Source organism: Onthophagus taurus, chromosome 7 (assembly GCF_036711975.1).
Source record: "Onthophagus taurus isolate NC chromosome 7, IU_Otau_3.0, whole genome shotgun sequence".
Taxonomy (NCBI): domain Eukaryota; kingdom Metazoa; phylum Arthropoda; class Insecta; order Coleoptera; family Scarabaeidae; genus Onthophagus; species Onthophagus taurus.
Genome location: NC_091972.1, coordinates 5,200,007 through 5,217,101, shown reverse-complemented (window position 1 = coordinate 5,217,101; position 17,095 = coordinate 5,200,007). Strand labels below are relative to the sequence as shown.

The 17,095-nt window shown below is 35.4% G+C and overlaps 1 protein-coding gene and 1 long non-coding RNA gene across 9 annotated transcripts in view; one reads left to right on the top strand and one right to left on the bottom strand.

The window, feature by feature from the left end:
* LOC111429185 (Down syndrome cell adhesion molecule 4) overlaps nt 1–17,095 on the top strand; it is a 117,081-nt gene that overhangs the window by 87,777 nt on the left and 12,209 nt on the right. For 7 of the 8 annotated variants that reach the window (XM_023065034.2, XM_023065033.2, XM_023065035.2 and 4 more), the window contains exon 4: nt 14,031–14,297. In XM_023065034.2, coding sequence (XP_022920802.2) covers nt 14,031–14,297 — 267 coding nt within the window. Of the gene's footprint in view, nt 1–4,840; nt 4,918–14,030; nt 14,298–17,095 lie in introns of those variants that run through there. The other variant, XM_071197336.1, reaches the window with a different exon arrangement.
* Nucleotides 4,250–5,627, bottom strand: LOC139430396 (uncharacterized). Its single transcript, XR_011640877.1, has 3 exons — nt 5,267–5,627; nt 4,823–4,894; nt 4,250–4,571 (listed from the first exon to the last, which is right to left on the bottom strand). It is a non-coding gene; the product is annotated as an uncharacterized lncRNA (long non-coding RNA).

Below are 17,095 nucleotides of genomic sequence, written 5' to 3'. Positions count from 1 at the left end.
CAAACTTTCAACTTGCTATATCTCAAAACAACAAACATGATGCTTGGCACTTTTTTCTCCCGACCCCTTCAATTATAGAAGACTAACTACTGCTTCCAAAAGACTAAATTCTGCTTACAGAAGACTGGATGCTTCTTACAGAAGAGAATGAGATACTATTAAAGAAAGTCTAGCTTCTAACGGAAAACTGAATCCTGCTTACAGACGTGTAGACATTGTTAAGGGTCGACTAGGTACTGCTTGAAAAAGAACTACATATCGTTGGTAGAAGATTAGATGCTGCTTACAGAACACTAAATGCTATTACTAGGAGACCAAATACTACCTCTAAAGAACTAAATAGTGCTAATACAGGTAATATGGTAATTTGTGGAAAGATTTATCTTCTATCTAAATGCACTGATAACTAATCTTTATCTAAATTAAGTATTAAAAGAGTCACAATATACTATGGTGATATACTTTTATTTTTTCGTCTAAATCGATTTCGGGCCCTGCCCTTCCTCAGTAGATAGAACCCTACAAATATACAAGTCTTTTATAAGTATATGCTGCAGTAAATAATAACAGAAGAGCTAAACTAAACTAATAGCATGAATAAAAGAGAACTTACGTCAGGTTAAAACCGCAAAACATACATCTAGAACGGTATAAACTTTAACGAAAACTCAGCGACAACCACATTGCATTTTTGGCGGAAGGGTGTTTCTTAGGTTGGTAAAGTAGGACACCACATTAAATCTAAAATCGACAATTGATCCGACTTAAAAACTAAATCAAATTATACATTATTAATTATAAAAGCGATGGATGGTCTTTGCGGGACTAATTCTCTCGAAAGCAAATATCAAATCAGTCAAATTAATAATGGCAACTTAACTAAAGCCTTTATTTTGTTTATGTGGTAAATTTTTTCGTCACCTTTCACATATTAAGGTAGAATACAATCTATCTAAAGTGTTACACTGGAATTACACTAACCAAACAGTAAACTGTAAGAAATTGTCAAAAATTACACTGGTCAAACTCTAAATTACAAGTTATTGTCTGAAAACACACTGGTAATAGTCCAAATTGTTAGAAATTGTCTAGAAGCATATTTGCCAAACTCTAAATTGCAAGAAATTTTTTGAAATTACTTTGGAACACATCAAACTACATAAAATATTTGTAACATCACTTGGCAAACTCCAAGATATTGTCTGCAATCACACTGACAAAAGTGTTAATTGGAAGAAATTTTCTGTAATTACACTGGCCATCTTCTAAATAGTAATAAGTGATGTGAAATGACTTGAAATTGGTCTTTTACATAACTATGAAATTTATTGTTAGTATATGAACATCGAACTAATGGCTTTCATTCAAGTGCACGTAACTCAACAAACTTATTAATCGTAAATTTTCCACGCAAATTGGTAAACTTAGGTAGTTTCTGACGATGAAATGTAGCCAACACAAGATGTATTAAATCTGTGTAAGTTACGTCTCTCAAGTGTTCCGCGTAAAGTTTCAAGAAACGTGCGCACGCTCGCAATGAAATTATATTTCCAGTAAGGTACGTCGTGACGAAACTTTGTGGCCACGTAAAAGATTTTTGTTCGCCGTTTAAGTTCGAGGTCGCATCGCGTCCGCATTCGTAGTAAGGATAGGAAAACTTTCGCGCAAACAAATCGGACAAGTCGAAAACGGAAACACGCAAGTTTGGATATGCTAATAGCCTTCTCGGCTGCAAATACAGTTCTCAGGAAGTTTCGTAGACCGCCTGCTGTAATGCATTGATTTATATCGGTCGGCGGCAACTTGCGAAGTTGTGCGGGGAAGCTTTTATTTTAAAGTAGGAATAAATTCGTCCCACACACGGGAAATTTCTCGCAATTGTTCGCGGTCTGAGAGACAGCTCATCTCCATTTTAGAATGTTCACTTGGTCTCCTCGCATGAGAGACGATGCACACTGCACGTTTATCTAGATAATATATAATCGATTTATGCAACCGCAAGTTGATTTAGTGGTTACCGTCGAGCGTAACTGCCAGCCAAGTATACGCTTGTGGAACGAACGGTGATCGCGGACAAAGAGGGTTGCCACGGTGGCGTTCAGGTGTAACGACGGGTTTCCTCGAAATATCGTTTTACTGCTTCCTTTCTCGTATATTAGCTGTTTAGTTTCGGAACCAAACCGGGTATGCATATTTATTGACAAGTTCTCTAATGCTGCACTAAATGAACGAACGCGATAATGCAGGATGCGAATTTCATAATTAAATTGGTTTCAAATGAGATAACACAATATAAATTATTATGTTTTAGAGCTTAAACGAGTTTCTAATTCGGCTCCTCCGCCATTATTATAAACACAAAAAATATTGCTTTAATTATAAGAAATATATCTCCTCAGGCGAGTTGGTAAACAGTGAGACCCCAACTGTTTATAACAAAAAGATTTACCGTTTTTCAAAGCAATCACAAACTAAAGACGCCCTGGGGAAGAACACAAAACGAAGAAGTAGTTCAGGTGGAATTTAATTTGCCTGTGGAATTGTTTTAATGCTTCGTAATTGCGTTTGGCTCTGAGCAAACGGAACCGTAGCTTTTCGAAAGCTTCTTACCCTAAAACGTTTTTTTTTTCGCCGTCATTCCAATTCCAAAGTTAATTTTACTAAAACTTAAACTGAACGCCCAAAGTAGAAGAACAACAAAGAAGAAGAATGTTTAGAATTCGGTGGGTACAAAAACGTTGATAGTTCCTGGTTAAATGGTTAACCGTGTTCGTTCATAAAACGCTCTCGGCATCAAAAATAATTACGTAGCCGCTTAAAACTTCCCACATTAGATTTTACGAGTGCTCGGCGAGTTTTATCGCGAAAATTACGGTTGCCTGTACGTGCGAAATTCGGTCGGCCAGCGAGAGATGGACGATAGGCAACGTGGGTTCATCATTCCGGTTCTCTCTCTCCTTTCGTCCTACGTACTGCGTATATTCACCAAACAGACGACGACGAGACTGTATTTAACCGGATTGCGCGCCAAGAGATGCCCGAACGGCCAATTCCCGACTCCGAAACGTCTGTTGCATATGGAACTTAAGTGGGAGTTCGGCGAACTCAATCAAAACTTCCCGGCGGCGACGCGATGCTCCACGTACGAAGGATCGCGAAACCCGCTAATGACGTTAGGGTAAACCTAGGCTTTTCCTAGAGCATACTCCATATAGCATACTGTGAGAAATTACGAGTAAATACTGAAGTGGTTTCTCAACTAACGCTTTAAAGAGTTTTGTAGCATATATAATATGTTCTAAATTAATGGTAATTTTATGTTATCTTTATTAAAACAATTTTTATTAATATGTTATTTTCAACCACACTTGGATATGTTGGATTTCCCTGCGGTATTACTCGAATCAATTTAATATCGGCGTGGTGGGTATAGGTTCAAAGATTGTCCATCGAAAGTTTAACAAGCTACCTCAGCTTAATCGTGGAACTCATTGATTGTTTTCTAAAAGTTTAATCGAGATTGCTTACAGCCAAGTTTTTGCAATACGTCAACCGATTTTGGCTAAATATAGCATTAACTATAGGGCTGCAAGCGACGTCGGCTTAATCAGACTAACACATAGATTCCTCCAACATCAAAGGTACCGACATCAGTGTCATTTCTGGTTATTCTGTACCTCAGCTTAAGTAAGCGAACACATAGATTCCTGACACTAATTGTATGTGTAGCCAAGGTCACTTGCGGCCGAGGAGCTACAAAAAGTTAATCAAATTAGGGTAATAAGATATTAAGAAACGATATTTAGACCGAGGTTGCTTGCAACCGAGGCGTTACAATGTGTTAAACAACTGTTGGTGATGCAGAATTGATTACAAGGTCACAGCAAGGAGTTAATTAGGTGAAAAAAAATTCACCACAAATAGGCGAAGTGGTAGAATTTCCGATCTTAATTTAGCCAAGGTCGCTTGTGAGCGTGGCATTGCAATGTGTTGACCAATTTTGAGTTGATTCTTTTAATTATAAAGTCCTAACTGTAGCCAAGGTTGCTTGCGAGCGAGGTTTCAATATGGGTTATCTAAATGTGATATCAATTGCGTCTCCTCGACTTTCATTGAAAATTTGCATTGTTATTATCATATCATAAGTTAATCATAAGCATTGTTTTGAGGATTTAAAAAATTATCGTATTGAACGTAAGAGAATGTTATGAATGATAATAATTATACATTTATTTTTATGATATAAAATACTATTTACTCATGAATTCAGTTATGTATTATTGGCCGTTGATATTTTCTATTGTATATAATCCATGTAAAGTCGATACGAAGTAATTTTGAAGACCTCCTGACAGATAGATAACCTCAAATTGATTTTTTCCTCAATTTCTTATTCAAATCCTTATTTTTCCGGTTAAAGCTATTAAAAATAATCTTACGATTAGTATAGTAAGAATGGAAAACAGCCGTCCTTTGTGTGATTAATGAAATTTTAGATGAAAATTCATAATCTTAAGATTTGAGCATTTTGGGAATTTTGCCGTTGAATATAGAAGAAAATGATCGGATATCTGAAAAGCAATTTAAAGAAGCATTAAAACTACAAGATTTCATAAATAAATATAGTTATTAAAAAAAATTAAATATTTAATCAAATTAAATTAGTAGTGACATTTCAAATGTTAAGGTTGGTAATATCAGAACATTTTAAAAACTAATTTCACGTTAGCGTTTTAGGTTATGTAAAAAGATAAAGGTTGACATAACTTCAAAAAAAGTAATTTCAAGAATTTCACCGATTCAAAGAAAAAAAAATACTAACCTTAATGAAGAAACATCATTTTGGTTCCTGTTCCTGACAATCCCTGAATCCCGTACTGTGGACTTATTTATTCTACAACCAACAAACTAAGCTAAGTAAGTGTTATTCAAGGTTTATAGAACATAAGGTTACCTCATTCCCTATGCCTCTGTAGTATCGATTATTACCCCGCAAATTGACGTCACTGGTTCGATACAGTCAGAATAAAAGATAGCCTATACATGTGCCTATACGTGACAACACGATGCGAGGTTTAAATATTTTATATAGACTGTACCACAGTATAGGTGGTGTTGTGTTGTTCATAGAACCAGTTACGTCACTGACCCACCTTGCCTCTCAGAGGAGGAGAATCGGTATTGGGTAACCTTATGTTCTATAGACCTTGAGTGTTATTATTTTCTGTAGATTTATTCTTATTAATTTAGTTAACAATTCACTTACCTTCAATACGAAAGATAATTCTGAGATATTAGTCATAATAATTCATTTCATAACTCCTTATTAATTTTTTTTGTGGTTATGTTGTTACTAATTACACCAAACTTATTTTTTAACAACAACAAACAAGTTATTTTCCTCAATCCTACTTCGTATTAAATAAAATTTAGGAAATTTGTTGTCAATTTTTAGTTAATTCGTTGAATTTTACTTTAAAAATTTGTTTACGAGCTAACTCAAACGTATGAACTGGTATGAACCAGTTATTGCCCTAAACAGTCTCGATTAGACTTGACAACGTCGCTAGTTCCGGAATTAAAATTTCAATTAAATTTTTAAATTATTATTATTATGAAATTATGAATTTTCATTTTAAATATTTTGAAATTAACCAAAAAAAAACATTAAATGAAATTGAAATTTTACCGCTCTACATTTTCAACTTATTTGAGAGTTAAATAAATGCTTTAGTTAACCGTATATTTAACAATCGGAAGCGAGCTGGAAAGCATAATTTTATGTACTCCCTTTTCGTAGTGTTGGACCGTGTGTAGTAAAACGTAATTAAAAGGTGTGGTTTTGATGTTGTTATAGCACCGTATAATTGCGTACAAAAATTAAAACATTCTTTTGTGTTTAGCGATATTGCACTGTTTTTATGCCTCTCAATTGTTGAAAATTTTCTATTGTGGAAATGAAAATGTTATACGTTACAGATATTATACCAATCAATCAATAACCTATCAACATAGATACGGGAGATAATCCGAATCGTATCCGGTCATTGTTGCAAATCGAACGGATAGATGATTGGCTCTGGGAGAGAGCTGAAATGGCTATTAATAATCGGGTGTTCCCTTTATAGTCAGTCATGTTCGATGCGGCTCTGATCGAACCCATCGTATTATTGAACCGTGAAAAAAAAATGTCGAAATTTTCAATTTAAACACGAATAGAAGAAACACGAGCCGTGTCAATTTGTCGACGAAATCCACGCCGAGGAGAATTACGAACTCACCAAGTACTCTCTCTCGGGTTCATTATCAAGATTTGCCGTTTCGGGTGACTAACTGGAAAAAGGACCGAATGGAATCAAACGGAAACCGAACCACTTCAATTTGGTTTCTCGCTTTTTCCTTTTTTTTTTAATTGTTTAATCTCCTAATAATCCCGAGACGAGACGCGGTACGATTTCCTTTCTTCTTCAAGTTTCTTTCGGTCAGTGACATTCAAAATCCAATAAGGAATCAATAGAAGGTGCCGACCCTATAGTCAAGCTTTGAAAAGATAAGTCTAATAATCCATAAAGCAAATTGGATTACCACAAGTTTTTCCTTGGCTTGTATCATATCTTTATGATATTTTAAATGTAACAAATTACATGCTTAATATTTCACGCCTAACGAAAGTAAATTTTGTGAATTTTCTGTAAAGATTAGAATTTGTTGAAGCGTTTTGAGTCTGCAATTAATGATGGGCCGCAACGTTGTTGTTTCTTTGCAGTAGTTCGTCGACCAAGTACGATCCATCATCTTCGTGTTCTATGTCCCAGCAGCATTAGCGGCTTGAATGCAGTCATATGCAGGGGTCGTACCGGGCGAGATTAATTGCAGGTTGGCTCGACCCAGTGTTCATTTCGACGAAAACCACGGGATGTAAAGCGCACCAGGATGGATGTGGGGTGTTCGCCTTTTACAATGCGAAAAAGCACATCCCCAATCTACGCGGTGAACGTCAAAGTATTACCACCGGAGGAATACAGTGTATAGCACTCGTGAATGAACTGAATTATTAACAAACTTTTGAAATTGAATTTTTGCTTTAAGCCGCAAAATCCTGACACCTACATATGCTCGATTAATTAGTAATTTTCCGCGTTCGGATATTGTCTGCGGGATCGTTAAATTACGTGTTATGCACCGTTGAGGGGAGGGTTGGTTGAAAATGGGTGTTCCCCATAAATTACATGCCCTATACATATAGAGGAATTATGTTAATACGTTGACTGTGACTGTTATACGCAGGACATGTCCTCAACACAAAGGACACCGCTACTGTGTACTCAAAGTAAACCCCACTAATGGTTGCGTCACCATTAAGGACGTTGAGAGTAGCTATTGATGCGGTACTAATACGTGCTCGTGCATTAATAACTTGGCAATAGTAATTGGTTACGCACGTGCACGCGGATACACTGAATTAATTAATTGGTGCGGGGGCTTCCAATATATGATGTAATATTCGGCACGCTAAGGTTGCTAGGCGTTAACCTGGAATACTTACTAAAGCTAAATGAAGGGAATTAACGTCAATGTGTAATCAGATTTTGACATTAACAGGAATTGATTTTCCATACGTTCCTAACTAACTGTGTGCATACAAATTTACAAGTAAAATTTTATTTTTAAACTTTCATTCTAAAAACATGTTTTATTAGAGACCACAAAAAAACAGTAAAACTTCTTTAAGTCCAATAAAAACGAAATCTTCTTTGAATTCAAAGACTCATCAATATTACAGCATTACGAATGTTTTCGAATGTGTCATAAATTTGCTCATTGAGATGAGAAATTATAATTACTTTATAGCAATTTAACTGCTTTCATTTTGTTATGTCGAAGAATAACCCTCATCGCAAATCTTTGATTCTGAAAAACTTTACGAAATATAAACATAGTTTTTATTAATTATAGGTATGTTGCCTAAAGCAACCTGTAAGTCCTACTGTGGAACTTACAGTCCGCGTAGGATGCTCTCTTGGTGAAAAATTTGGTAATTAGGATCACCATAGCAAGAGATTGACATTGTCCTCTGCAAATCGGTGCATAGAACGTCTTGCAACATAAGGAGTGGCATAATCCTCCTGGATAAGCCGATCACATCTACATATCTCTAGGCACCTGAGCGATATTATGTTGCTTCCGAGAAATACCAAATGATATGTAGAGAACTTGAATTCATCACTGATTACTTATCAAAGGAAAACACAGAGCTTGAAGTAGTTTGTAACAATCGAGGTATCCCTCAAACAAAACTATAGTTAACAACAAGACGCAGAAAGTCAGAAGAAGCTAGAAAAATTTTGATGTTGATGATTGGTGATTTTGTATGTTTTTGAATTTTGTCGAAAACTATTTGTCTGAACTGTTGTGGAATATAAATTCTTGGACATGATGAAGAGGTTTCACACCATAGCTTGACATTGGATTGTGATGTTGTTTGATGTGCCAAACGATAAGATTTTGAAGGATTGTTTGAAAATTGTTTATTCAGTAAGTTTGACAATTCTGTGTCATCAAGTTAAGCGTTGCTAAAGGTTAGAACATCTGGATAAGATGAATTTAGAGATCCGATGTTTGTTCTGGATAGAGTATCTACGACAATATTTGAATTTCCTCTGATGTGTTTGACATCTGAAGTAAACTGTGCAATGTAACTTAGATATCGGGTTTGACGAGGAGTTTTGTCTATGGACGAAAAAGATTGATGTGAAATGGATTTGTTTATACTGTAAATTGATTTTCATGTAAGGAATGTTTGAAAAATTTTATGGCAAAGTAGATTGCTAATAATTCTCTGTCAAAAATTGAATATTTGATTTGGCATAAAGTAAATTTTTTAGAAAAGAATGATTTTCCATTGATGGTTTGTGTTAAAACAGCTGTGTTAAATACCTGTGTTAGATGCCTGTGTTAGATGCGTCAGCGATAGGGAAGCGTGTGAAGAGGGATATTTTAGAAAGATAGATTTTGACAGAAGATCTTTGGCTGAAGAAAAAGCGTTGTCATGTTGCGGTGTCCAAGAAGTTGATGAGATCGATTTTTGTTTTTGATAGTGAAGTGATTTTGAAAGTATGTATAAGGGACCAAGAATATTTGAAATGTTAGGTAAAAATCAAATATTCCGAAAAATCTTTGTAACTCTATTAGAGTCGTTGGTTTTGGAAAATATTTTATCGCTGTGATTCTTGATTCAGATGGTCGAGTTTTTGGGTGTTGTAGGTATTGTTGGTTCTTCATTTCGACTTGTTCCAAGGATATCGCCTAAATATACAAAAATTAAGGTTAGACCTGAAAATACTTCATTGATGAACCCTTTCAAAGGTTTATTCATTTGTGCTGCATTTCGAAGGCCAAAAGGCATGCGAACAAATTTGTAAAGGCCAAAAGGGGTTGTTATGGCTGTCTTTGGAATGTCCTTTTCATCTATCGGTATCTAATATCTGATACATTGAACGTCACCAACGTTCAATTGGTGGTAATTTCCGCATAGCACACTACAGGTAATAAGATCGGGAATTACATTACGATTTACAAACAAAAATTTGACCTGGACTCATGATGACTCTGATTCAATAATATTCCAATACATTTACTCGACTAAACTACGATTTCCAATTTTGTTTTTTCGATATACTTTTTTTTTAATATCTCGTGATGCATACGAGTGGAAAAACTTTCAGACCGTGTCGCGTTCCAAATTAAATTACCGTTCTAAGGTTAATCCGTGACGCGCCGCGTGAGTGAAAAATTGCGTTAGCCCCCTTCGAATTTAAATTGGATTGGTCTCGTCCTGAATTGGATAAACGTCGTCGGGTGAACCCCCGCCTACAAAATGTTCGTTCTCCTTCGGTCTGCATGAAATGTGAATCTTTCCCGCCGCAGATCGACCACCGAAATAAAAATCGAAAAAAATAAAAATAAAAAATATATAAATGGAACGCTCGGTTTCGAATTTTGTTTTTCTCTCGCCGTTTTGTCACAAGGAAAACGGTCCTCATTTGAATGCGTTACGGCGGTCGGGATTCTTTGTTTCCCTAGAAGAGAGGGTGAATAAATTTGCTGTTACTTTCTCGGACATTTTCATTTTTACAATATAAACTCGTTTTACGTTTTAAAAGAGATCGCTGACAAATTGGTGACCTTTTTTTAAGTGCTATGCAGCATGTCGTCGTTTCATATCTGGCACGTGCACACAATCATCTACAAATATCCCCGACACAAGTATTTCTACGTGCCCCTTTCAAGCGTCGCCGTGTACACGACGACGCTCGGCGTCACCGTCGCGCTCGAAATAATTAGGGGACAACCTTTGTCAAGTATCTGGTGTGAGATTTCATGTTGAGTTTTACTCTCACGAAGCTCACTCTACAATCTATTCATTCCATAAAGCATTGATGCTTTATTTTCGCACAAAACTAAAAAAGCATTGTCAAAATAGTACGTACAATTTTTCTTCTTTTACGAAAACATATTTCAACATACCATAAATCTTTCATCTTTCCATAAATCAACTTTTTGTTTAATTTATTTATACTGAAAATGCAACGTCACATGAATAATAGTCGGAATATTCCGGGAGACGTAAAAGTTTTTGAATTCTCTGATATATCTCAACAGTTACACGTAAACAAAAAATAAATGTTTAAAACGAAATTTTTATTTTCTTCGTGAACTATAATCCACTTCCATTTTAAATTAATTATTCGGATAAGATTAACGTCGACTGGTATTAATTATTGTAAGTGACGTATTCATGCGAATTGACACGATTTAAGCGTCGTTTAAGCCGAAGATTGCGTCGCTGTTAATTTGGGTTATAATTTAAGATTGCGGGAAAAGGTGATAAATCTTCAATTTGGATTTAAAGCTACATTTAATGTCGGTGTTAATAAAGCTTAATTAACGCCACGTCAACTTGATCGAATGGTAACGTGATGTGATCGCTGATTAGAATGTGAGAAGGCTCAACTTCCTGTTAAATCTTGATCAATTTTATGAACGTTTATGAAACCAATTAAATAATAAACAAAAATTTCATATAAAAATTTGATTTTGTTTATTTATATGTTATTGTTGTAGAAATTGGTACATTATAAAACTAATTTTTCTACTATTCGAGAGCAAAGTTAAATTGAGTAATGATTAATATGTATTGTATATAGAGTTCGTGAAGTAATATTAGTCGTAGATATCCAAGAGTTTTCTGTGGATTTTATAGCTTATTGAGGTCATATTGATCGCAATACGAGATAAAATTTGCATTGAAATTTATTTTAATCATTGGAATAAAACTCGGAACACGTCCCATATTATTTTCAATGATATTTCGTGTGACAAACAAGTTACAGTTTCTCTTGTTGATCAAAGAGAGAAGATTTTATTCAAAGATGCAACATTGCATTCACTTTGGATATCTTCTATTGTGGTATCTTTCGCCTGGGCCACAAAAACCATAAAAACTTTGGATGTGAGTTTTGTGAAGCGGCTAATTAAAATCTTGGATTTGCATACAGTTCTAGACTAGATATCAACTGAGTGCTGTCATCTAAGGGTATTGAGGTGGCTCAAAAAGCGTTTTTGAAATTGTTAAAATTAAAGGATCATTTTCAAATAAACGAGTACATGCATTGGTATTTGGGGAGATGTCGATGAATTTAGAAGATCTCAAGAAAGTAACAATGTCGTAGTTTGTTATATTCCTCTTAATGTTATTGATGCCAAAGCTTTTTTCAAAATTTAATACATTACTCGGCACACGACAAATACACACATCATCTTTCCATCCTCTAGCAAATGGAATGTTAGACGATTTCATCGAACATTAAAAACATCTATCATCGCTAAAGGAAGATCTAAAGGTTGCTGCTCATCAGAACTGCTTTACGGACAACCACTAAGACTTCCTGGAGAGTTCTTTATACCTACTAATTCATCCATAGCTTTTCCAAATTAAAGCCTGTCAATCCAACTTTTCATTTTATTCAAAAAGTTATCATCTTTTTTTAGCAAAATATTCAATGCAGAAAAATTTTTATGAATTTGCAAATTTATCTACTGTAAATTCTATATAAACTATTAAAAACATTCTTTACATTCGTACAACTTAACATGAACGTAGGGTATAATAGGTAACAAAAGAGCCTTGGGGAGGAAGAAACCCTCGAGGACTGCCAATTTATCAAATGGGCGTTTTAGTACCGAGTTCTGGGACCGGCAATTAGAATGCCGAGCTCTAACAACCGTTTCAGTTCGCAGAAAGTTTCATCCCCTAACCACTCTAACTCCCAAGCTACAAACTATACACGCACTATGTATGTATCTAACTACCTGTCCCAAACATTTCCCATCGCTAAATAAATACCTACAACTTTCAAAGTTAACAACCCAAAAATAACATTCAAAAAACCTAAAAGAAAATCCAGTCTCCCTTTTTAAATCAATATTTAAAGCTCCAAAAAAAGGTGGATTAATATTTAACCATTTAAACGGGATTGTGACCATAATGGTCTCTTTAGGAGGGTTTTTGTGTCGACGTCGTCATTATCGTCATTTTGTTACAAGGGACGCACCTGTTCGGAGCTTTTGGGAGCTTTTAGGGTTTATCAATTATTCACGCTATGAAAACGAGCATTATCCTTTTCGGATAGGTAACCAAAGAAAAAGTTTGTCTTCAAATTAAAATGCAAACTACAATAATTTCTGTTCCGGCGTTAATGCTTATAACGAGCAACGGGAATTTCATTCCCCAAAGGAAAAAGTAAACGACTAAGAATAGTGATGAAAGTGCAGGTCCCGAAATGTTCACCTCAATCATAATTTAAGCTCCGCGCGGAATTAATTCGTAAATTAAGACGAATTTCATAAATGAAATTTCATGAATATTAAACGATTATGAAAATCAGTTGAAACTGTAGATATTTAACAGGTTTTGGGAGTTGTAACCAACTGGAGGAATTAATTCCGTATCAACTACGAACGGGGGAGGAAAGTCGTAAAATGCGACAAATTCCTTCCGAAACCATGATTGCGTTTCCTGGCAGTCAACTAATTGTATCACCATAATTAAAAGTTGAATTTAATGCCGGTTCTGCGACCTAATTTCAACGGAAGTTCCAGGTGCGAATAAAATTGCTTCCATTGTTAATACAAATTACAAATTGAATTCGGGCGTCCGGGAGACGAGGAATGTTACGTTGTTAACGAACAAAGCGGGGGAATCTTTCTTAGTAATAGAAGAGAATTTATTTTGCAAATTTAAAGGAAATTACATTAATTTAGTTTTATATCTAAAAGATATAAAAATATCCTGTTGTTAAAGTACTGTTGCGAGTCCAAAGCTTTTCGTTCATTTTCTCTTATTCACCTCCCACAAAAGTTTCTATAATTTTTCATCTAACGTCAACCCGTTTTGACGCAGAAAAATAGAGCGAGCCGTAGCCGGATAATAGGAGAGGAAAGCCGGCAATAAACTCGCTTCTGAAAAGTTGAGTTCGCGAAATAATAAACGGGAACGAAGCCATTACATGACGCGAGCAGTGCGAGAAAAAAAAATGAATCTACGACCGAATGAACGACTAGCATTCCCGCAAGTTCTAGAACGACGCAACGTAACGAGAACAATATTTTTTAATCGTGCTCATTTTCAAGCACGAAAAGAATTAATCTGGGCGGGAAAGGCAAAAAGTTCCAGAGAACTCATTTTTAAATATAGCGGGACGAAACAACTTTTAAACCGATAACTTCGTGACAAGTTCGCCCGCGTACTTTTTGCAGCCAATTTGGGATGAAGTGCTTCAGAGTTAAGGGAAGTAGTTAAAGTTGAGCGAAAAACCGGATGCAATAAACTTCCGCATAATGTCGGGAAATCAAATAAAAAGTTTCGCTGTCTTAGTACTCTACTACAACTACTACTAGTACCAAAAAATCGTTCCGTTTTATATGAACAAGTAGAAATTTCTTACATACATTTTTCTTTTTTTTTTTAGTTGTAAAGCAAAAATACGATATTCAAGTCCACGACGTGTACGTGATATCCGGGAACACGGCCGTCCTAAAATGCAAGATTCCAAGCTATGTGGCCGAATACGTGATGGTCACTTCCTGGGTACAAGATGGCAACATAAACATCTATCCGAACACCGATATCGGTGGAAAATACGTTGTACTTGGAAACGGAGATTTGTACATAAGCAACGCCGATCCAAGCGATGGTTACAAGACGTACGCTTGCAGATCTGTTCATCGTCTGACAGGTAAGTGCTACCTCCTGTTTTCTCGTCTCCCCCAGTCTTTCCTTTTATATAAAAGCCGGATTTGTTGACGCCCAAACACTACGTTCTTCCATTTACCACCGAAAGGCGTTAAACTTTGGGAAACATAATACTACCTACTTAAAAAAATTTTTTTTCAAAGTATTGATTTTAGTTAAAGGATTTACTGAAGCTATTATTATAGCAAAAATCATTATGGGCACTCCGTTACAAAATTGTTTTTGACTTAAAACTACTAAATTTATTTGTTTCAGGTTTAGTTAATAAGACATTAAATAATCTACAAATAACGATTGGTGTAGTTTCTCGTGTAACTTATTACGAACTGCAAATGAAGTGAAATAATCGGTCCATTTACAACGTAACTGAAATGGTGGCCAGTCAATTGGAAAGTTGAACTGAACCGAGAACAGAAAATTAACTGCCCAAACTGGAGGTGCAGATATAAGCCGTACAAATGCGTTTGCTCGCTAAGGCTCAAACAAATACTACCCCTTTTAAGCCGGTGTTGCTCTCGAAGTTGAATATTAATTTTGCACGGCAATTTCCTCCTGCCAATACCAATCCCTTTCAACACTCATACGTACCAAATTTATATTGCAATTTAAATTTTAATAAAACACCTACTTAATATTCGGTATAACAATATTATTATTTCGGAGCAATAATAATATATTATATATTTGGATGATGTCAGTCGCCACTGATCCGAAGCTGTTAAACATATATCTTGTGCGCAAATAGGTCAACGTTACGTGACAATAATTCCTAATTTATGCGCGATGGCACATTAATCAAGAGCCTTGGGAAGCGGGATTATTATTAGAAGCGGCGACGCGGTATTAATTATATCAACTGTAGACAAAGGGGTGACCATAATTATTATCTAGGGCTGTGCCTCCTGTTGAAGTATTACGGAACTTGGTTCGGTCAGGGAACTGTTGAAATTATTACATTTCCCGACTTGGCATAATGTGGTAATATTATATAGAAACGATAAATTTCCTTTCCCCCTTCTAACTATTTGAAATTAACTTGTTATAATTATTATTGTAGTTGTCAGACAATATTAGTTCTACAAGTACAAAGTTTGAAATGAATTCGAGCCTTCGTATGCAGTGAATTTCACTTAAGATGCAATATACAAAAATATATTTCCATAGAAATCACGTACCTACTTACTTTATCTCACATAAAATGCAACATGTCTGAATATTTCTAGTTCTAGGTCTAACGTTAGTTCTAGTGACAGAGGTAGGCAGCGCTAGTTAACATAAGATATTATTATGTTGCATATTTTAATTGAACTAAAACTAGAATTAACACTAGACCTAGAACTAGAAACATTCGGGTTTAGCCGTGCGTCCATAAGACGGCTAAAGCCAAATGTTTCTAGTTCTAGGTCTAGTGTTAGTTCTAGTAACAGTGTAAATGTAAAACTAGAACTAACACTATACCTAGAACTAGAATCATTCGGGTTTAGCTGTCTTTAGAGACGTGCTGCTAAACCCAAATGATTCTAGTTCTAGATATAGTGTTAGTTCTACATAGTAAGATTTCTAGTGTAAAACTAGATTAATTACTGCATTCATACATTGTTTCCCAAAACTCCCGGGACGGAGCTATAAGTTTTGAACGCGTGAAGAAAAATACCTATCTATGTAAATACCCCTACATTTTTAAATAGCAACCCCTATCGAGTTTTACCTTATTTTAAAGGTAATGGAGAAAGACACACAACCCCATAAACCAAAATCCTATATCTTAATTCTTTCAAGAATTATGAGGGGTTAACTACCAAATGGAAAAATAAAGTGCTTTCATGTTTTTTTGCACGTTTATTAAGATTTTTATAACAAATGTTCAAATTGTCGACCTTCTTCGGTCTCGCAATGACCCAAACGCTCATTAACCATCAGGAGCATATCCGTAGTGATATTGGTGGTTTCTTCAAATATGAGATTTTCCAAATCATTTATTGATTCTGGTTTTGTTGCATGAACTCTACTTTTCAGAAACCCCCAACAGAAAAAATCCAGTGGTGTTAGATCAGGAGATCAATTTTAGTTAGATCAATCTCGAGTCTCGGACTGCGCGACTAAAATGTGGAGGATCACCATCTTGTTGGAACCACTTATTGTCAATACCATTAGGACATACGGCACGTACACTTGGAACCACTTGATTTTCTAACAGTTGCAGATATCTGTCTCCGTCCAAATTTTCATTAATAAAAAATGGACCAATTACATTCTCTCCCATAATACCAGCCCATACATTAACTTTCTGTGATCTTTGAGTATGATCTTCTCTTATTAAACGTGGATTTTCGTCACTCCAATCACTAGGGAACCACCACTATCACTCGGGATATGCTCCTGATGGTTCAAAATTCCATTTATGAGCGTTTGGGTCATTGCGAGACCGAAGAAGGTCGACAATTTGAACATTTGCTATAAAAATCGTAATAAACGTGCAAAAAAACATGAAAAAATTTTATTTTCCCATTTCCTCATAATTCTTGACAGAATTAAGATATCGGGTTTTGGTTTATGAGGTTGTGTTTCTTTTTTAATTGCCTTTAAAATAAGGTAAAACTCGACAAGGGTTGTTATTTAAAAATGTATCATCCCCTAAAAAAACTCCACATTGCTTGGAAGTTCTAAACTATCTAAGAATGTAGTTTTTATGACTCTTTAGTGATCCCCAAATTTTTTAATTTTTTTCTTCACTCGTTCAAAACGTATAGCTCCGTCCCGGGAGTTTTGGGAAACCCTGTA